At 39.4% G+C, this 22,001-nt stretch overlaps 1 protein-coding gene across 1 annotated transcript in view; it reads right to left on the bottom strand.

The window, feature by feature from the left end:
- Positions 1–22,001, bottom strand: part of LOC140239697 (uncharacterized) — a 119,652-nt gene that overhangs the window by 70,221 nt on the left and 27,430 nt on the right. Inside the window, exons 16-39 of the mRNA XM_072319520.1 lie at positions 21,258–21,503; positions 19,688–19,936; positions 18,177–18,419; positions 17,796–18,050; positions 17,326–17,571; positions 16,525–16,770; positions 15,248–15,493; positions 14,834–15,079; positions 14,140–14,388; positions 13,001–13,240; positions 12,107–12,238; positions 11,476–11,724; positions 11,065–11,304; positions 10,182–10,427; positions 9,491–9,739; positions 8,496–8,735; positions 7,777–8,031; positions 6,931–7,176; positions 5,102–5,344; positions 3,931–4,170; positions 2,845–3,093; positions 2,276–2,518; positions 1,388–1,630; positions 331–573 (exon numbers count right to left, since the gene is read on the bottom strand). Of these exons, the coding sequence (XP_072175621.1) occupies positions 331–573; positions 1,388–1,630; positions 2,276–2,518; positions 2,845–3,093; positions 3,931–4,170; positions 5,102–5,344; positions 6,931–7,176; positions 7,777–8,031; positions 8,496–8,735; positions 9,491–9,739; positions 10,182–10,427; positions 11,065–11,304; positions 11,476–11,724; positions 12,107–12,238; positions 13,001–13,240; positions 14,140–14,388; positions 14,834–15,079; positions 15,248–15,493; positions 16,525–16,770; positions 17,326–17,571; positions 17,796–18,050; positions 18,177–18,419; positions 19,688–19,936; positions 21,258–21,503 (5,784 nt within the window). The remainder of the gene's footprint in view (positions 1–330; positions 574–1,387; positions 1,631–2,275; positions 2,519–2,844; positions 3,094–3,930; positions 4,171–5,101; positions 5,345–6,930; positions 7,177–7,776; positions 8,032–8,495; positions 8,736–9,490; positions 9,740–10,181; positions 10,428–11,064; positions 11,305–11,475; positions 11,725–12,106; positions 12,239–13,000; positions 13,241–14,139; positions 14,389–14,833; positions 15,080–15,247; positions 15,494–16,524; positions 16,771–17,325; positions 17,572–17,795; positions 18,051–18,176; positions 18,420–19,687; positions 19,937–21,257; positions 21,504–22,001) is intronic.

Below are 22,001 nucleotides of genomic sequence, written 5' to 3'. Positions count from 1 at the left end.
ATATAATGCAGCAAGGATCAAAGTCTTTATGTTGTGAACAGTGACATCACGCCATAGAATGTAATTCGAGAATTTGACTGGCTGCAAACAAAGCTGAAATTAAATTAACTGTACACATTTGTATTTATCCAGACCATCAAATATCAAATGCAATAGACATCTATAAGTCCCTTGATAAGAATGTTTTTCTTCAAGAAAAGCATAATTTTCCCTCAGCCTGACACTTCAGGAATACATAATCTCGCAGGGAAATATGGCTACAGCAGTACACAGATACCAGACAATGCTAGAAATCATTATGTACAAGGTAATGTAAAAATGGAAGCCTACCTTCCACTGTAACCTGGAAAGTACAGCGATCTGTGTTGCCAGCATCATCCGTGGCTATGTACAGAACTTCAGTAGTGCCAATGTCAAAATTGGAACCAGACATTCGGCTAAACGTGAGAACGTAGCTGCCCGAGTTGTCACTGGCTGTAGGCTCCATCCAACTGACCACGGCGTAGGATTGACCGGCAGCAGTGCTGACCGTCACATTTGATGGGCAGCCAGCAATTATTGGTGCAGTAACGTCTGTGGTGCAGATAAACAGATGCATGCATGTGTGCATATTTGTGCAGTGTATGCAAATTTTGCCATTGCAACCTGTGAGAGCATTCATTGTACTGTACTGTGAGATCCTTATATACAGAGTTTATTTCTCTCATGCAACAAGCAACATTTTTTCTTTCATGCCTAGCATATGATTGTCAAAACTTTACATACAGTACATGCAGACATCCCATGACTTACTGAGGTCATTGAAAGAATGCATTTCAAAGTGCAGAAAATAACAAGATATGCATGTACATATTGATTGCAGCCATGCACCAAAACATAAACTGATATTCTGCTCACACGCAGATGACAGCATGCACCCACAAAGTACAAATACAAGTTTCACGCATTTAAAGATTTGAGACATTGAGGATATGTTTCTTAGAGGCTGCTCTTCAGTTTCTTATAAAATGATATACTTGTATGACTTTCAATAAAAAAATTTACTCAGCCTCACATACCAAGAATTTAATAAGACAGCATGGAATTCAGTATTCAGCAAAATTTAGATTTGTGACAGACCAATACAAGGGCACTGCACAAATGAGGATCACGAGTGCATACAGGAGGTAAACAGCATAAAAATAAACGCTCTACTTAATTCTAGTATTGCACACATTCTCTATTACATTTCAACCTCCAGACAGAGCTTCTTTCTGTTTTCCGTAACTATAAAAAAAAACAACACAAATGCATGTTTCTCATTTACAGAAAGTATAATTATGATTCACATGAAATGGCTCTTGCAATTTCAAAATGAAAACTTGAAGCAACACAATTCTGTACTTACCCACAACCGTTATGGTAAAGGCACAGGTTGCTTGGTTGCCAGACGTATCTACAGCAGACACGGTCACTGCAGTGTCACCAATAGGGAACACATCCCCCGAGTTGTGGCTGTACGAAGAGTTGGCAACCTGGTCATTGTCAGCAATGGTTATTGGGCCAAATGTTGCAGTGGCATTGGCGCTGTCGTTAAAGGCATTCACCATAAAGTCCGACGGACAGGGCGAAAATGTAGGAAGTTCTTCATCTGTTATATTCAAGAAAGAAAAACAGAAAATATATTGTCTCAGGGTAGACCTCAACAAAAACTAATTGAATAGAAACAAACATAGAACCAAAGGTCTTTCATTTTCTACACCCTCATCTTCTACTTTGATAGCATACAAACTTTGGACAACATACCTTGGAAGTATGCATAAAGTTAAGCAAACTTATTTGTCCCTCAGTGTCGTCATAATGTGTAACTGATAACTTTTCTGGTAGGCACTGTGCAAAAAATGTATCACATGGACAGGAAAACATCTCTTCAGGGATACTAGTATATTGTTCTTGTTCTGACACCAGAATCTCTCCAAATTAGACTTAAACAGTTTACTGATGGACTGTCAACTGCAAATGATGGCAACTTATTCCACTCATTAACTACTCTTGAGAAAAGGAGCATCATCTCAATTTAGAGTTGTCACATTTCTTCAATATCTTGAATTTGTGTTCATGTGTCCTTCCTCTAGAACAGAGCCAAAAAAAAATCTTACAAGCCTTGAAATCATCAATCCAATTCACTATCTTAAAAATCTGTATCACATTAGCTCTACGAGGACTACAATGTATTATACAAATAAAGGCAATTTTAAGTGATTTAATCTTTATATCTGCATGTCTCTCTACTCACCCACTACTGTGACGTTGAAGATGCACTCAGCAGAGTTACCGGAACCATCAACCACAGAATAAGTGACTTGAGTTGTACCAATGTTGAAGGAATCACCAGGACTGTGGGATCTGGTAGTGTTGGTGGAGCCAGAGTTGTCCGTGACGACTGGAGCGGGCCAAGTGATATTGCCGTAATCCACTCCCGCGTCTGTCTGGTTCACAAAGTCGCTGGGACAAGAGACGAATACGGGGCTCTCGTTGTCTGAAGAGAACAACAGAGAGGTAAAGGCAAGGTACAATGTAGCAAAGCAAAAGAAAATGTGGTTATTTCCCTGGCAATACTCTCCTGATTAGAGGACATATACATGTACAAGCAAATCATTCAATTTTCAAAGAAGGTCTTCCGAGGGCTCACTTTAAAGTTTTAGGTGAAAATGATATTTTATGAAATATTGACAATCATTAATTGACAATCAATCAATTGACACCAATCTTATTGTTTAGTGCACATGGAGCCCTACATACATGTACGCATACAGAGCAGTATTTCCTTTGCACACCTCTAAACTGAGCTCAGAATACACTCACCTATCACTGTGACAGTGAATTCACAGGTGTCATTGAGTCCAGCTGCATCTTCCACTAGGTATGCAACAAGAGTCATCCCGATGGAGAAGTTGCTTCCGGATGGAGGCCCGCTGGTCTGGCTCAGGGTGTAGTTGCCTGAGTTATCCACGGCAGAGGGCTCCGCCCACGAGACCTCGGCCACACCCAGCCCCTGGGTGGTGTTCACGGTGATGTTTGAGGAGCAGCCCATCAGGACTGGTGCTTGCACATCTGGGTGTAGATATTGTGGTTTAAGAGTTATGAATTTAGACAATCATAGCATGTGGATATGCAAGATACATCCTCGCTGTCTTACACAAAGGAACAACATACTTAAGAGCTGCACAAGGACATACTGTAAAAGTGGATATTTTCGAGCGAGTAATTTTTTGCGCTCGGCCGGGTAAGATGGATTTCGTCTATAATTTCCCAGAATCAGGACATTATAAACTACTGGAACATATGGCGAGCAAAAATATTCACGTGCTTTTATTTTTGCGCTAGTGTCTGGTTGTGCGAAATGCGCAAAAAATTCTACACCGCGAAAATCTCCACTTTGACAGTAGTAGGTAAAATTGTGAGCGAAGTGCTTTCCACAAGTGTGTACTAATATGTGTTCATACTAATGGTGACTAAATTATTTCTTTTTCTGTGTTTTAGGAATTACCATACACATTCTTCGCATAAGGTACATGTATTTAGCAAAACCAAAATGTTCGTCTAAACATTGTGACCATGATAACAAGCATTTTAGCAGTAGGAGTAAGAAATCAAAATCAGAATAGTTAGGCAAACAAAATCGATAACATCTCTGGACCAAATCAAGTCAATGACAGATAAAGGAAAAAATCAATATCCACAATAATCTACATGATCTGAAAAATGTAGTAACCTGTTGAGGACGAGTCCCGAGTATACTCGGGCAAGTGTCTATGGAAAATGCGTGTTGTAGCAAAATCAGCCTTTTATCAACGGGTCAATGTTTATCGGCCTTTGCTCTTTCTTAGGTCTAGTCAGCGTACTAAAATACCATGGATTGTAACAGGAACTACAATACGACAGGCATACCTTCCACTGTTATGGTGAAGTTGCACGTTACATTGTTCCCAGATGCATCAGAGACTGTGTAGGTCACCGTGGTAACTCCTATAGAGAAGTTGGCTCCACTCTGGGCATCCACAGTCAGGTTGTAGAAACCGGAGTTGTCCGAGGCATTGGCAGACGCCCATGACACTTGAGCATATGGCTGATCTGCCTCTGTCGACGCCTGTATGTTTGGTGGGCAGCTAAGAATGGGGTCTTCAGCATCTGCAGAATAAAAGGACAAAACACAGTGGTTCGTATTTGCATGTTTATAGCAAAACCAATCGAAAAAACACACAAATTTGTGGCAGTATTCACTCTCTTAATATCTTTAAGTCACATAGTGAAAAATACAATGTATGTGACAGCCTTTGTTGTCCTACACTTAAGTTTTGTCAACTGTCCCCAGACATTGACATTTGTAGGATAGGAATGTCTAATTGAATTTCCATTAGAGTAGAAAGAAATAAATTCCAACCACGTCTGAAATAAGTAGGTGAATTGCTCTCATGTCTCATTGATGTTTTTACTCTTAAAAAATACAAACTTAATACAATGGATTTTTCATTTTTCTTACTGCAAAGTTCATCCGCAAACATCGTCAGTGACTATAAAGTATGCAAAAAACACAATTATATAACCGGCATAAAGTAAAAACAATGCTAAACCAGGGCTCCACACTAACTTTTATTTTTGGTGGCCCAAAGGCAAACATCCAACCTTTTTTGGTGGCCTGATCGGGCCACCAAATTCTTAATTTCTGAAATTTTGGTGGCCCAACGTGCGTTTTTGGTGGCCCCGGGCCACCGGGCCACCGTAAGTGTCAAGCCCTGGCTAAACACATATCAGATACAAAGACTCATGATTACACAGTCAACTTGTAATGTCATGTATAAAATAGTCACACAGAACATGACACCTTCTCTATTCCTCTATTCCAAGGTATGCGTGTGCATGATTTGACTCTGTGCACCAACACAATGCGATGTACTTTGCATAAAATGGGAAAAGTCTGGAAACAAAATCTCAAGATAAACCATGTTTAACAGTTTAGTAAGATCAGCACTCTGCATGAGTGCTTTAAGGACGATAACGACAACAACAACAACAAAATCTTTATTTTCGGAATAGACTGATGAGTATAAAGAGATCTTACCAATAATGGTAATGCTGAAAGTGCAATTGTTCTCATTTCCAGCAGCATCTCTGGCAGTGTAGACAACTTCTGTGCTGCCAATGACAAAAGAGTCTCCAGGATCGGAAGAGGAGTTGCTCGTAAACATGCCCGAATTGTCATCAATGGCCGGATCCATCCAGTAAGCCGCACCACTAGCCTGGCCGGGCAGTGTAGTGTTTGTAACGCCAGATGAGCAGTTGACTATGGATGGCACTTCATCATCTGTGTAAAAACAATATCAGATAAGATCATAGTCTCACGCTCACTCACTGCGGCCTCGAGATGGAAAAATAATGTATGTCGAAAATTAATGAAAATTGACTTAGTCACATACTGTATTTCAACTTGTTTTAGTGTAATCTAACTCTTGACCAAATCTTGAAATCAGAATCAGAGATACGACGCTCCCTCCCTTTGGAAATTGTTCAAATTTTGCTGGCAAAACAATGTAAGCGACGATACGCTTGCCCCTTCTCAACACAAAAAGGGCATAGACTTTGGCAAAACAACGTATCTACAATTGTATATGCGTTATATGTTTTGCCATCTCCATGTTTACACAGTAATAGACTGCGCTCCATGCGTGACTGCAGAAGCGCGCGCGCATATTGATATTGTAATACATTAGACGTGCGCCAGTGATCGAGACTAGCATTGTTTTGCCATATCAAAGGCGATACTGTAGTTATGTTGAGATGGCCTAACAATGTATGCTTTGATTAAATGCAAATTATTCTAAAAATAAAGGGTCAAGTGAGATCAATTTGCATGCACTGTATTACTGATAGTGTTGGTCCTTCTAGGGTAAGATAAGAAGTTTTGTGTGAAAACAGAAAAACAGCTGTAAGTTTGCAAAACTTCAAACTCGATTTACTGGAAATGAGGTTGGACGTAGATACAGTACTCTACGCGTTATCGGGTATCGCTTATACGGGTACTCCGTTTAATTGGGTAGAAATGTCAAAGTCAGTTCCAATGCACATTAAAATTACCTGATAAGCGGGTTGCCTCTCCGCATAAATGGGTAAATAATTTTCTGCTAATCTACTTTCTACCCACATTTTATCACAGATTAATACTTTAAGAAATCATGAATGTCAAATTTTCCACGTTAGCGAGGAGTCTTAGTCAAACCACAAAGTTTTATGAAGACATATTTGTCCATAAAAAGAGTGTAAATTAATGCTCCTGACTGAGCAAGTGTAAGGTATGTATAATGTGCCGTGCAAGTACGCGTGTTAAGCATACAGTGTAGGTGTTCGGTGCAGTGTACAATGCATGTACATACACATTCCGTGTGTCAAATGTGAATGAGACGTGTTCTTCTGTTAATCGGGTACTCCGCTTAATCAGGTAAGAAACGCTCTGCCCGAGCCTACCCGATTATGCGGAGAGTACTGTACATTGTTTTGCCATCTCAAGGTTGACTTGAATGCAAAACCAATATTCACCCTGATCACTCCAAAGTTAGGGTTATGATACAACCTGTAAGGGTGGTAGAAGGCTTAATGGTGCACCAAATATTCTTTCTAGGGTACGTGTTAATTGGCCCTGACAAGGACCTACCCAGTCCCTGTATGTTAATACAGGGTTGTATACAATGTAAATTGATTACAGATTGTACATTGGAATGGGGGGAAGACTTCAAATAGCAAACATATAAACCTACACTTGTATTAGCTAGAACTAACTTGTAATTATTACTTTGAATTCTTTTACTCTTTAAAATTGAGAACAATTTTATATGATTCTACCACAGAATGAGCAAGACGCTCAAAAATGAAAAAAAAAAAAAATTGGATACATACCTGACACCGTTATGGTGAAGACACAGGTAGCAAAATTTCCTGCACTATCACTGCCATTGTAGGTCACAACAGTTGACCCTATGGCAAACTGGTCATTGGGGGAGCTTGTTGAAGTCACGTTAATGCTGCTGTCAACATTATCCGTGTAGACCGGCTCCGTCCAGCTGACCGTAGCATTGGGCTGGCCTAGGTCAGTGGTGGCATTGATGTCCGAGGGACAGCCACTCACTGTAGGCGCTTGACCATCTGCAACAGAACAGTGCAAAATACCATCTTGCTAGCTATTGTAGTACCTCTCAAAGGCTGTATTGTGACATTTCCAATTGTATAGAAGTACAATTACATGACACACTTCTGTTTGGCACTGCGCTACATTACAATGTTACAAAACTATATGTACATGTACATTGTATACATAGGAATCCATTTGTAAGAGAGGCCTCAATGGTATTTGATTGAGAATCATGCATCTTGTAAACCAGGGCCCTGTATTATAAAGAGTATACATGTACATGTAAAATTGATTATATAGTTGATTTCAACTGTAAGTCTATGGCAGCCTGTGTGGTAAGGAAATTTAAAATCGATTTTATCTTTTGATAAAATGGGGCTCAGAAGTGGAAGTGTTGCAAGTAATTGAAAGTGTTATAAAACTAAATCATTACCCAAAATTACATAAAAGTATTGCAATGCAATCGTAATCTTTCCTCACATGAAAACGGCAATCTCATTAACAATATTAATATGATAAAATCACAGTGATGTGAATTTGCATGCAGATGAACATAGAGACAGTGAGATTCCAAATATATCAAGGCAAAGGATACCAGCACAATGAAAACTGACCGTAAACCATGATACTGAAGGAACAGTTGCCAGTGTTGCCCGACTGATCGGTGGCCCTGTAGACGATGATGGTCTCCCCAGTGTAGAACCTAGAACCGGGGGCGTGGCTCTGATATATGCCCACAAGGTTTTGGGGCGGGTCCACGTTGTCCTCGGCAACAGGGGCACTCCAGGTGACGCGGCGGAAGGCCTTGTTGTTTGAAGTAGCTCTTACCAGATCATTGGGGCAATTGCTGAAATGAGGAGCCTCTTGATCTGAAAAGCAACAATTTCAGCTGCTGAGATTCAAGTTCTTCCTCAGAATGCTTGCCAAACATTTCATACAAGATACCATTACATGACATGAAAAAGACCATTTACCTTTTCCTACATTGTACAGGTTCCTGATTCAGGGAGTGAATATCAAAAGAAAAATTATGGGTAATCATTTTTGTCTGCAAGTTGAGTCCATTCTACAGTTTAGCAGATGCTGGTTTTACTGTCATGGATGTTAGAAAAATTTTTAATCTTGTGTTGATAAACCTATGAGAAGAGAGTCTTTACTTAGTTGTATTTCTACTTTCCTAAAGGAATCATATGTGAAATTCCTGATCCCATGTGAGAAAATCTTCACTGACAAACACTATAGGTCAGAGCTCACAAATACCTGTAGTACCATTGAAAAAAAAAAAATCATACTGCAACATAAATTGATCATACACTAATGTCAATTTCCTTACCTATCACATCAATCGTAAAGTTGCATATTTCAGCATTGCCTGCAGGATCAACAGCCGTATACACCACAAGTGTGGATCCAAATGGGAAATCATACGAGGTATTGTAGTTGGAAGTGACAGTAACAGCATCATTATCTGTGGCCATTGGTTCCGTCCAGTTGACTGTGGCTGTGTCAAGCCTGAAGTCTGTTGGCACCGTTTGGTCACTCGGGCAGCTTACGAACATGGGACTCTCATAATCTGTATCATTTCACAGAAACATGCCATACGTTGCCATAACCATTAACCGTGAGCAAACACTTCTTGATGAAAATGATACTCAATATACAACATCTATACAGCAGATTTTTTTCAGAGACACTGACGGTGCAACATGAATTAGAAAATGTTCACATTTTTTTATATTCCTGCCTTGGTAGAGAATGTGAGAGCAAAAGAAAAGACAATGTGCTCTGCGTCGAGTACAAACATAATCTCTGATGATTCTGTAAAACAGTTACAACATTTAACAAAGATTTTCAAAACAGCATAAGACAGAAGGAGTGAAAATGAAGGGCAGGCTGATGTTACCTGCATGATATTATTTTTCACATAAATTCAATCTCAAATCTTGTACCATTGTAGATTTCCAACCTCTTACCCCACAATCATCCTTTTCCACTTTTACAAGGCTTTTTTTTTTTTATCATATCAATCAAAGTTGACTCTATAGTTTACATATCATATCACTGCAATGCAATCAAGTGAGTCATAACCAAAAATTTACCTATGCATGCATAGACATCAAATAATGTGAGGCTCAATAAAGCTAGAAATTTAACAGATAGCAAAAAGTAGCCATCTACAAATTATTCATGGATACTTGAGTATCATATGCTTTTGTTGTTTTTTACATCAAGTGAAAATACAGAACTGTAATCCACAAGCATTTCTGTTGCATAATATTACACTACACAAAAATGCAGATGAACTTTCTCAGATCATATATCACTCACCTGTAACATTGACAAAGAAAGAACAGGAGGCACTGTTCCCTGAAGGATCAGCGGCAGTGTACGTCACCAGCGTAGAACCAGCAGTAAAGTTACTTCCAGGAGAAAGTCCAGCAGTCTGATTCACTGTTACTGATCCTGAGTTGTCTGTGGCATTGGGGACAGCCCACGTCACATCTGCTACAAGCAGTCCAGTGGTGGTGTTTGTGAGGATGTCAGAAGGACAGCTCGTAAAGACAGGATTCTCATTATCTAAAAAACAGAAATACAATCGATGATGAGCAAACAAAAACAATGCTGTTTCCACCATGCTGCACTTTTATTTGCAAACATGTCCAATGAAAGTGCATGTATTGCTAAGGCATCACATTATTTACATACAAGTGAAGTATAGGATGTTAACAATACTTTTCCCAAATAGTTAAAGGCTACTGCTAAGCAATGGGACCTTTAAGCTTTATCTACATACATGTACAGTTACAACAGGGTACAAATTGCATTTTTCAAAAGTGACAAATTGATTCCAGCTTGAAATGCCACATCAAAGAAGACTATCCAAACAGCGAGTGACAGCAAATACAATCAAGGTAGATTTCACACAAAGGATTACACATGAGTCATGTAAAATTATATTCTTGGGCACATTTTCTATTGAGCTCCCCTCTTTTCAGAAACAGAACTCACATATACTCACCAGAAACAATAACTTTGAAAGCGCATGTAGCTGTGTTTCCAGCATCATCACTAGCTGAATAGGTGACATTTGTAGACCCAATGTTGAACTGGTCAAGGGGTGAGTGTGTTGATGTAGAGTTGACCACACCATCAACAACATCATTGAAGACAGGCTCAGTCCAGTTGACTGTGGCATACGACTGGCCAGCATCAGTCATGACGGTGATGTTGGATGGACAACCACTCACTACTGGTTCAGTTTGATCTGCCAATAACACCACAACATTCATGATCTTCTATCTCAAAGCAACCCACTTCAAGATGTTTACTTCAGCCAAGCGACATCAAATATACAATGAAAGCACAGAATACTGATAAATAATAATCATACATGTTACATCACAGTCAGAGCATATGTATTCTCCTCAGTGAATAGAACTTTCATTGATCAAGTCTATTCATTTTTTCAAAAGAAGTTTATACACAAAAAAAAAAAGGCATATCTTACCAACAATTGTTATAGTGAAGCTACACATAGCCACATTGCCTGCCTGGTCAGTGGCATTGATAAAAACAGTTGTCGTTCCTACATAGAACCGGTCCCCGGAAGAATGAGATGAAGTGACATTGATGTCTTGAGACTCATCCACATTGTCCAATACTGTAGGCGCTGGCCATGTACGAGTTCGGTAATTTCGTAATGTTGCTGTCTGGGCAGTTCTAGAAGATGGGCAGGTGCCATTAAAGTATGGGGCCTCTTGGTCTGTAACAAAGAAGTACAAAATCAGAAAATTTAAAGAATATATCAAATTTTACAGAGCAGAACACTTGAAACTAACTTCAAACACAATGGATTCAAAATTTTCATTTATCATAACCTGAGTGTACTGTTTTCAACTTACCCTCTACAGTAATTGTAAAGGTGCATGTTTCCCTGTTGCCAGAAGAGTCAACAGCCGTGTAGGTCACCAGCGTGGATCCAACATAGAAAACTGAACCAGATGGGTAGTCGGAAGTGACAGTATACATATCATTGTCACTGACCACTGGCTCCGTCCAGTTGACTGTGGTCGAGTTCAACCTGAAGTCAGTACCAACCGTCTGGTTGCTTGGACACGAGGTGAACATGGGGTCTTCCATATCTGTATTAGAAAAGTGAGTAGTGTTCATGATGGGAGTATTAGCAGAAAAATCAATATATTAAAAAATGTTCACATATACACTTTTACATGCTTTCTGCAGTGGATGTTTCACATTGTAGTCTAATTGCATTTGCTTCGATTATCTTTTCTTTCATAAACACCACTACTCACCAGTTACATTGACATAGAAAGAACAGGAGGCACTGTTCCCTGAAGAATCGGTGGCAGTGTAAGTCACCAGTGTAGAACCAAGTGTGAAGTTACTTCCAGGAGACAGTCCAGCAGTCTGATTCACTGTTACTGATCCTGAGTTGTCTGTGGCATTGGGGACAGTCCATGTCACTTCTGCTACACTCAGCCCAGAGGTGGTGTTTGCAAGGATATCCCCTGGGCAGCTCACAAAGGATGGGCTCTCATCGTCTGACAAAGAAAGATACAAGACACACATTTTTTCTCCGATTTATCAGATTTTACTATGCATGCTTATTCAAGGGCATAAGAAAAAAAAGACATTTAATTGGGCAAGAGTAGCCTTGAATACATGTTGTTTCAACACAGTCAAATGTAGATTCTGGGGGGGGGGGAGTTTAATAAGGCTATTCTTAAAGATACGAAAGACTTACGAACAACTGGTGATCCGTTCTGATGTGCTATACGTATCAGAATTTCCATAATTCAGCTTTAAGAACTGATCACCAGTCATTCTTAAGTCATTCATGTCTTTAAGAACAGCTTTATGAAACACCCCCCATAAAGTATAAACCACTTCATTTGTGCATTATGGAAACGAAAGAATACTCACCAGATACTATCACTTTAATGACACATGTAGCTGTGTTTCCAGCATCATCAGTAGCTGAATAGGTGACATTTGTAGACCCAATGTTGAACTGGTCAAGGGGTGAGTGTGTTGATGTAGAGTTGACCACACCATCAACAGCATCATTGAAGACAGGCTCAGTCCAGTTGACTGTGGCATACGACCGGCCAGCATCAGTCATGACGGTGATGTTGGATGGACAACCACTCACTACTGGTTCAGTTTGATCTGCCAATAACATCACAATATTCATGATCTTCTATCTCAAAGCAACCCACTTCAAGATGTTTACTAAAACAGGAATCTTTTCTTCAGCCAAGCGACATCAAATATACAATGAAAGCACAGAATACTGATAAATAATAATCATACATGTTACATCACAGTCAGAGCATATACTCCTCAGTGAATAGAACTTTCATTGTTCAAGAATATTCATTTTTTCAAAAGAAGTTTATACACAAAAAAAGCCATCTCTTACCGACAATTCTTATAGTGAAGCTACACACAGCCACATTGCCTGCCTGATCAGTGGCATTGATAAAAACAGTTGTCGTTCCTACATAGAACCGGTCACCGGAAGAATGAGATGAAGTGATATTGATGTCTTGAGACTCATCCACATTGTCCAATACCGTAGGTGCTGGCCATGTACGAGTTCGGTAATTTTGTAATGTTGCTGTCTGAGCAGTTCTAGAAGATGGGCAGGTGCCATTAAAGTATGGGGCCTCTTGGTCTGTAACAAAGAAGTACAAAATCAGAAAACATTTAAGAAAACAATATATCAAATTTTACATAGCACAACACAGAAAACTACCTTATATACGGTGACTTCACATACGTAATTTCTCATAAAATGTTCCGTCTTAAACTTACCCTCTACAGTAATTGTAAAGGTGCATGTTTCCCTGTTGCCAGAAGAGTCAACAGCCGTGTAGGTCACCAGCGTGGATCCAACATAGAAAACTGAACCAGACGGGTAGTCGGAAGTGACGGTATAATTATCATTGTCATTGACAATTGGCTCAGTCCAGTTGACTGTGGTTGAGTTCAATCTGAAGTCAGTCCCAACTGTTTGGTTGCTTGGACAAGATGTGAACATGGGGTCTTGCATATCTGCATTAAAGAATGGGAAAGTAGCCAAGTAAAGAACTTATCACATGGAAAGTTCTGATTTGGAGCCCATATGATCATGTTGATATTATTTGTTGATGTGAAATTTAACCATTATTATATTATAAAGTGAGGAGAAAATCACTGTTTGCTCTGAACATGTGTATTACAAATGTTTTCAAAACCATCTATAGCAGGACACGAGTTTTATATCGTATAAAATAGAGACTTCCATACAAACTACACTATTATTTTCATTCATTTGGATAAACATAACAAAATACCTCATGTCATTGCAATGAAATAACTAGCTTGTGCAATCTACAAGGGCTGAAATCTGTCATAAGAAATGTCCACAAAAATGAGCCCTTGGTAATCGGGAACATTGTTTAAATGACCAAGAACAATTTCCAGTGCATGCTACTTTCACTGGACAATTGGGTACAGAACCATATTTTTGTCAACAAAATTCATTTTTCCATATTTTTATACAAGAAAGCTACAAAAACAAGACAACATTCTGCAGATTCCATACCAGTTGCTGTTAATATATTAATAAGACGATATATATCAAATATTGATATATTAATATTAATCATTCATCGCCATTTCCAGTACATGTACAGGCGTGTATGTAGTAAAACCACCATCAAATGCTAGCTACGTTCATACGTTGTAACTAAGCGATTACGATGTACAACGCAATTCATGAAAACATATTACCTTATACAGAGTGTGTGTTTCATGAACATTTGACTTCTCCTTGCACAAGAAAGCTTTGCACTCGCTTGCATTGCATACATGTATGTACGTTTTTAATCCACTGCACTCAGTTTGTATGAAGACTAAATTACTTCGTACAAACTGTGCCACCTTAAATTTTTCTAACACAAACAACTCACCTGTAACATTGACATAGAAAGAACAGGAGGCGCTGTTCCCTGAAGGATCAGTGACAGTGTAAGTCACCAGTGTAGAACCAAGTGTGAAGTTACTTCCAGGAGACAGTCCAGCAGTCTGATTCACTGTTACTGATCCTGAGTTGTCTGTGGCATTGGGGACAGTCCATGTCACTTCTGCTACACGCAGTCCAGTGGTGGTGTTTGCAAGGATGTCCCCAGGGCAGCTTGCAAAGACAGGGTTCTCCACATCTGGTGAGTTGTATAAAGGTAATGATTTTCATATGGAGTGATGCACACATATACATGTACCATATGTTGTGTATCTCTTACTTATAGAAACCACACAAGACTACTAAGTGAATGGAACAGTTGCTTGTAAAAATCTACTTCACTGAATCATTCCATTCATGCTTTTTTGTCTCTCGCTGTAATTTATCTAAACATGTGATTTTATCTAAGCAATATACACATCTAGATGAGATACTCTTGTACCAGTGGTAATTGATAATGTTCAACATCATAGCACACTAAGCATTATCAAGAAGTGATGCATTCGAAAGAATCATACCATCTTGTGAGGTACGAGTTGTACTGTTATGTAAAGAAATAGAGGAAACAGGACAGTGCTGGAAATGGAAATTATTCAAAAAATCTAATACAGTGGAATCAATCACTGGCATAACATATTTCTCACCTGTCACATTGACAACAAAGGAACAAGTGGACACAGAATTGGATGAGGCATCAGAAGCATTGTAGGTCACAGTGGTGCTTCCTATTGGGAAGTCATCACCAGGGTTGTGAGTGGATGACAGTGTGGCTGAACCAGAGTTGTCTGAGGCTGTGGGAGGGGTCCATGTGACCGTCGCTGTGGCATTTCCAGTTCCAGTGTTGACTGAAGTGTCATTGGGACAGCCATTGATGACTGGGTCCTCATTGTCTGTAAAGGATGTATAAATTGCCAGGTTAATTTTGCATTTCGATTCGCAAAAGAAAAGTAGAGGTGATACCAGTAGGTATCAGTCATATAATTCAACTACATTCTCCAAAGCACATGAATTACATACCAGATTCAAATGATGATTATATTTTTCAAAAGCTAACTTACCAATGACTGTGATATTGAATACACATGTTGACACAGAGTTCAATGAACCATCCGTTGCTGTGTATGTAACTGTTGTCGTGCCAATGGAGAAACTGTCTCCAGGGTCGTCAGTTGAATTCAGTGTCACAGAGCCAGAGTTATCAGAGGCCATGGGAGGTGTCCAGTTCACGACTGCTGTAGAATTCCCAGCATCTGTGTTGACCACTGTGTCATTGGGGCAACTACTAATGGTTGGATCCTCAACATCTGGGGACAAATAAGTATTTTTCAAAGACAGTTACTCACAGGCTATCGGCACTATTTTGAAGACTATGCATTCTCATTTCCCCAACTTTCAATTCAAATGCTTCATCTAAGGTTACGTATCTAATTTTTGACAGGCAATTACTTTTATTTCTTGAGTACTCAACATCTGAGTGAGTCCAGGGAGAAATAAGAGTTTCAAAATTATTTTCCAAAACAGTTAATGACACAAACATGACACAAGGAAATAATCCTGTTATGCCTAAAATGTGACCGGCTATACAAAAAATAAAAATGACCCAAATGTTTGGAAAGGTCGAATTTCTGAAAATGACATGACATCATTCCCTTACTCTTCTGCTTTAATTTCATACATAACACGACTCATTAAAGTACTCGGTTGCAGAGATATCGATGATTTTTTTAGATTACGTCATGTGATCTTGAGAAATCAGCATTTCAAGAGAACCACCTTCAAAGTGTTACTTCCCAAGCAATTGTGATCGAGGGGAGGTCAGACAGTTTTTCCATCTGGACAATAGATGGAATGCCCCCAAGCAACCTCTGCGATGTTCATTCAACTTAGCGCCAGTGGTCTACGCACAACCAATCAGTAACCAGGATGCCTCACTCCCTTGTTCCTAGGGGCAGAGTCTACCAGCAGTGCTAAATCAAAATCCTTGGACACTTTTCTGTTTTGTGAAAGTTGGAAAGTCATGGCACAGAAAAATGCTAATTTCTTACCTTTCCTCTGATCATTGAGCTTCAAAATTTTGTCAGATGATTGATGAAACATTAGGCTACAAAATTATGTAAAAAAAACCGAAAGTTGACGGTTTTGATGATCTGACTTCAACTTCATTTTCTCCATTCAGCCGTCAGTGGCTTTTGGACCCTTTTGACGTGGCGGGTCACAAATTGTCCCTTCATCTGATATTGATTTTTGAAGGCGTATTCAAGTGTTTTCATTACCACAGTGACTACTAGAATAGTAAAGTTCTACCCAGGGAGCCTACAACTTGATATGGTCTTACCTGACACAGTTATGGTAAAGACGCAAGTGGCATTATTTCCATCTGAATCACCGGCAGTGTAAGTCACATTGGTGGTTCCAATCGGGAAGCTGTCACCCGGGTTGTGAGTCGTTGTCAAGGTGACAGAGGTGTTGGAGTTGTCTGTTGCTGAGGGAGGCATCCATGTTGCCACTGCTGTTGCATTACCAGCACTTGTGTTTAAGGATTGGTCACTGGGACAGCCGGTGATGTTGGGACTCTCATTGTCTAAAAACAAGATGTACATTGAATATTTTCAGCCAATGTTTGAAGACTGAAACATACTCAAAAGTATACTGAAAGTCTGCTACAGTGCAATCCCATTCCGATGAACACGGCTATGACGAAATTCTGGTCACAACAAAGTAAAAATTCAGCCTGCAGAATTATCCGCTTTTGTCCTTGATTGTTTGGGGGTTTTTTGTTCGGTAATAACCGAAATTGCAATATAACGAAAGAAAACTGCCAGTCCCGAGAACTTCGTTATAACAGGAATCAACTGTACATAAAAAAATATAAAAAATCCATACCTAATGCAAGAAGAGGAGATGTCATAGCTTAACCATAAGAGGATAAGACAACCGACTATCAGTATAATACAATGTACATCGTCTGAGTCACCAGGCTGCAGCAGTTGTGACCCCAACAGGGTTTTTAATCTGAAATTGCTAGTCTTCTGGAGGGGACTAAAAGCTGTCAGTCCTGTGGTTGCCTACAAACAAGAAAGTACCGCTTCCTTTGTGGTTAAGTATACGAAAATTTTTTTATCTGAAAGGTACTCACCATACACAATCACTGTGATGACACATGTAGCTGTGTTTCCAGCATCATCACTAGCTGAATAGGTGACATTTGTAGACCCAATGTTGAACTGGTCAAGGGGTGAGTGTGTTGATGTAGAGTTGACCACACCATCAACAGCATCATTGAAGACAGGCTCAGTCCAGTTGACTGTGGCATAAGACTGGCCAGCATCAGTCATGACGGTAATGTTGGATGGACAACCACTCACAACTGGTTCAGTTAGATCTGCCAATGACAATACAATATTCATGATCTTCTACCTCAAAGCAACCCACTTCAAAATGTTAACTCAAACGAGAACTTATTCCTCAGACAAGCAGCCTCAAATATTCATATGATGAAAGCAGAGAATAAGATAGACAATTAATATACATCACAGTCAGAGCATTTATATTCTCCACAAAAGAAGTTATGTAAAACAAAAAACAAAAAAACAAAGCATATCTCACCTCTAATTCTTATAGTGAAGCTACACACAGCCACATTGCCTGCCTGGTCAGTGGCATTGATAAAAACAGTTGTCGTTCCTACGTAGAACTGGTCACCGGAAGAATGAGATGAAGTGATATTGATGTCTTGAGACTCATCCACATTGTCTAATACTGTAGGCGCTGGCCATGTACGAGTTCGATAATTTTGTAATCTTGCTGTCTGGGCAGTTCTGGAAGATGGGCAGGTGCCATTAAAGTATGGGGCCTCTTGGTCTGTGAAGAAACAAGCACAAGTTAAGGAATATCAAAATCACAATAGGGCACAATACAAAATGTCCCCTCTTGATACAATAACTCCATATTTGTCATTTTTCGTAACCTGTATTGTTTTCAACTTACCCTCTACAGTGATTGTGAAGGTGCATGTTTCAGTGTTGCCAGAAGAGTCAACAGCCGTGTAGGTCACCAGCGTGGATCCAACGTAGAACACTGAACCAGACGAGTAGTCAGAACTGACAGTATACATCATATCATTGTCACTGACCACTGGCTCTGTCCAGTTGACCGTGGTTGAGTTCAACCTGAAGTCAGTCCCTACAGTTTGGTTGCTTGGACATGAGGTGAACATGGGGTCTTCCATATCTGCATTAAAGAATGGGAAAGTAACCAAGTAAAGTATAATTGTAACAGCAGGGAAAGTTCTCATTTGGAGCTCTTGTGATCATGTTGATGTTACTTACTGATGTGAAATTTAACCATTATTGTATCAAATGTGAGAAATTAATTACTTTTTGCTCTGTACAGGAGTATTACAATTGTTTTCAAACCCATTGATAGCGGGTCATGAGTTTCACATACATAATACAGAATTTCTTACATACTACAATAACTATCATTTACCAGCACTTATATAAAAATGACATACATGCCCTAGAAAAAATTAATTAATGGGAGAAATATTCAGACAATATTCTTTTAAGTTCAACGTGATAACATAATTGTGAATACCAGGACTGAAATCTGTCATGACGAGCAAGATCCACATAATATTGTGATTCGCTACAACAAAAGGATCCGAAAGTCGATGGAGGTCAATTTTCTTCAAATGGCATGGCATTATTCCCTTACTCTTCCGCTTTAATTTCATATATAACACAACTCATAAAAGTACTTGTTTGCGGAGATATTGATGATTTTAGGAGACCATATCGAATGGCCTAGGAAATCAGCATTTCAAGAAAACAGCCTTCAAAGTTTTCTTTCCGTCGCTATCGCGTGATCAAAGGGAGGTAAGACAGTTATCACCTCTTGACAATAGAAGGTCTGCTCATAGCAACATCTGTGATGTTCATCCAGGCTTAGCGCCAGCGGTCTACGCACAACTGATCAGTAACCAGGATGCCACGCATTGACCAATAAGATCACTCCATCATTGCTAGGAGCTGAGTCTATCTGCGGCATTAAATCCAAATCTTCAGACACATTTCTGTTCCGTTGTAAGTCCGACAATCATGAACCAGAAAAACACTCATTTCTTGCCATTCCTTTGATCATTTAGCTTCGAAATTTTGGCTGATGATAGATGAACATTATGTCAAAATTAGAAATTCAACCGTTTTGACCAATTTTGATGATCTGTCTCAGACTTGATTTTCTTGGCTCAGCCATCAGCAACCTCCAGGTCCTTTTGTTGTGGTGGGTCACATATAACATGGCAATATTCATCTTTGCCTCTACTCCGATAAAGGGTTTGCTATAGACTGTACAACTGATAACACTGAAGAGGTTAATGCTATATCAGACAACAAATAAATGTGTACTATTTAAATGCACTCAGTTTGAAAGTATGAAGACTAAATTACTTCATACAAACTGTGCCACCTTGAATTTTTCTTACAAAAACAACTCACCTGTAACATTAACATAGAAAGAACAAGAGGCACTGTTCCCTGAAGGATCAGTGACAGTATAAGTCACCAGTGTAGAACCAAGTGTGAAGTTACTTCCAGGAGAAAGTCCAGCAGTCTGATTCACTGTTACTGATCCTGAGTTGTCTGTGGCATTGGGGATAGTCCATGTCACTTCTGCTACAAGCAGTCCAGTGGTGGTGTTTGTAAGGATGTCCCCAGGGCAGCTTGAAAAGACAGGGTTCTCATCATCTGGTGAATAACACAAAGGTAACAATTTGTATAAGGTGATGCACATGTGCATTGTACACATTGTCAATGTCCTACTAGGAAGCAAAACATACAACAAATACACAAGCCTTAAAAGGGTCTGTGAAAGATATTTGAGAATTTGTCCAAGTCAATCACTTCCTTCATTCTGTCCTGCCTGTCACTGGGTTCATTCCATCTCATTAACATCTAGCTAGAATAAAAATGGAAATTCCCAGTGATCAACATTGATACACTATGCATTTTTAACCCTAACTACACGTGTAGGCCAGGCTTTTTAGGCTGTTCTGTGGCCAGAGGTGGGGTGGGGGTGAATTATAAGATGTGCGATGAAAAGTAAGTGAGGGGTGCGGTCAAGAAATTGTGTGGAATGGCCATGGTAAATGTCGAATCTTGGAAAATGTTGAAACTTAACCCTAACCAGGCCGGGCTTTTAGGCCTGTTCTTTGGCCGCGGAGGGTTGATTCACCCCCACACCCGAGATCTCAGCCGTCGAATGCGCAATCGCCCTGAAAATTGGCACATACATTACTTGTTGCGTAATCTGCCAAACTATTACAAAACTAGATATATCGCTACGGCGACCGATATGCCTCCGCCATATTGCATGGTTCTCCTAATAGGTCTATAGTACAATGTCTTGACAATGTGTGATGACAGTTTCACACAATTGGCAAAATATTAAAATGACAGGTTTGCCACAAATGTGTTGAATGTTCACTTTCCCAGAACTAGGTTCAATTGGATGAATGATTAAAATTATTTGGGGAACTGATGATTTTTACTTGACTTTTGACCCTTTTATAAGTTTATGCATTGAGAAATTTTCAAGGTATTGAGAAAGAGTATAATTTCAGCATCAAATGGTGGCACACATGGATCCTAAATGTTGTGCACCTCCTGCTTGTAAGCTTGTACAAGCATAGAAAACACACAAGACTACTGAGTGAATGAAAAAGTTGCTTGGAAAAATTGACACCACTGAATTATTCCATTCATGTTTTCCCGTTTCTTTCTAGAGTGTAATTTATCAATATGTGTGATTATAATTAATAAAGTAATAAATATGGATAAGATACGTAATTGGCAATGCGCATCAAGATACCAATAGCAATTCAAAATGCTCAACAAAAGCCCACCAAGCTTCATCAAGATGTGATGAATTTGATAGAATTGTACCACCTTGTTAGGTACTGGTATATACAGTAAATGAAATAGAGGAAACAGGATAGTGCTGGAAGTGGATATTACTATAAGGAATCCATTACAATAGAATTAATCATTGCCATAACATATTTCTCACCTGTCACATTGACAACAAAGGAACAAGTGGACACAGAATTGGATGAGGCATCAGAAGCATTGTAGGTCACAGTGGTGCTTCCTATTGGGAAGTCATCACCAGGGTTGTGAGTGGATGACAGTGTGGCTGAACCAGAGTTGTCTGAGGCTGTGGGAGGGGTCCATGTGACCGTCGCTGTGGCATTTCCAGTTCCAGTGTTGACCGAAGTGTCATTGGGACAGCCATTGATGACTGGGTCCTCATTGTCTATCAAAATCAACAGATATCCCTTACTTTCATGGACATCACATGACAACATATTGTAGCATATTAACAATTTCATATAGAAAATATCAAATATCAACTTGTATACCTAAATTGTTCCCACAATTGTAGTGGCAAAACAAAACACTGCAATACTCTGAGGAAATCAAGTTAGCCACTTTCAAATATGACATAAGAAACATAATATACACAGGTTATGCAGTACAGACATGAACATGTACATTGCAGTAGGAAACTAGAAATGTCGCTATGGCGACTGATGCCTCCGCCATAATGCATGATTCTCCCAATAGGCGTATAGTACAATGTCTTTACAATGTGTGATCCATGACAGTTTCACATAACTGGCAAAATATTGAAATGACTGGTTTGTCAGAAATGTCTTGAACTGGGTTTGCTATAATTTTCTAAGAGTGCAGGTACACATATTTGGGGAATTTTGGGAAAGTTTATGCAATGAGTAATTTCCAAGGTACGAAG

The sequence above is a fragment of the Diadema setosum genome, chromosome 16, assembly GCF_964275005.1.
Source record: "Diadema setosum chromosome 16, eeDiaSeto1, whole genome shotgun sequence".
NCBI lineage: Eukaryota > Metazoa > Echinodermata > Echinoidea > Diadematoida > Diadematidae > Diadema > Diadema setosum.
This window is presented reverse-complemented; position numbering and strand designations above follow the sequence as displayed.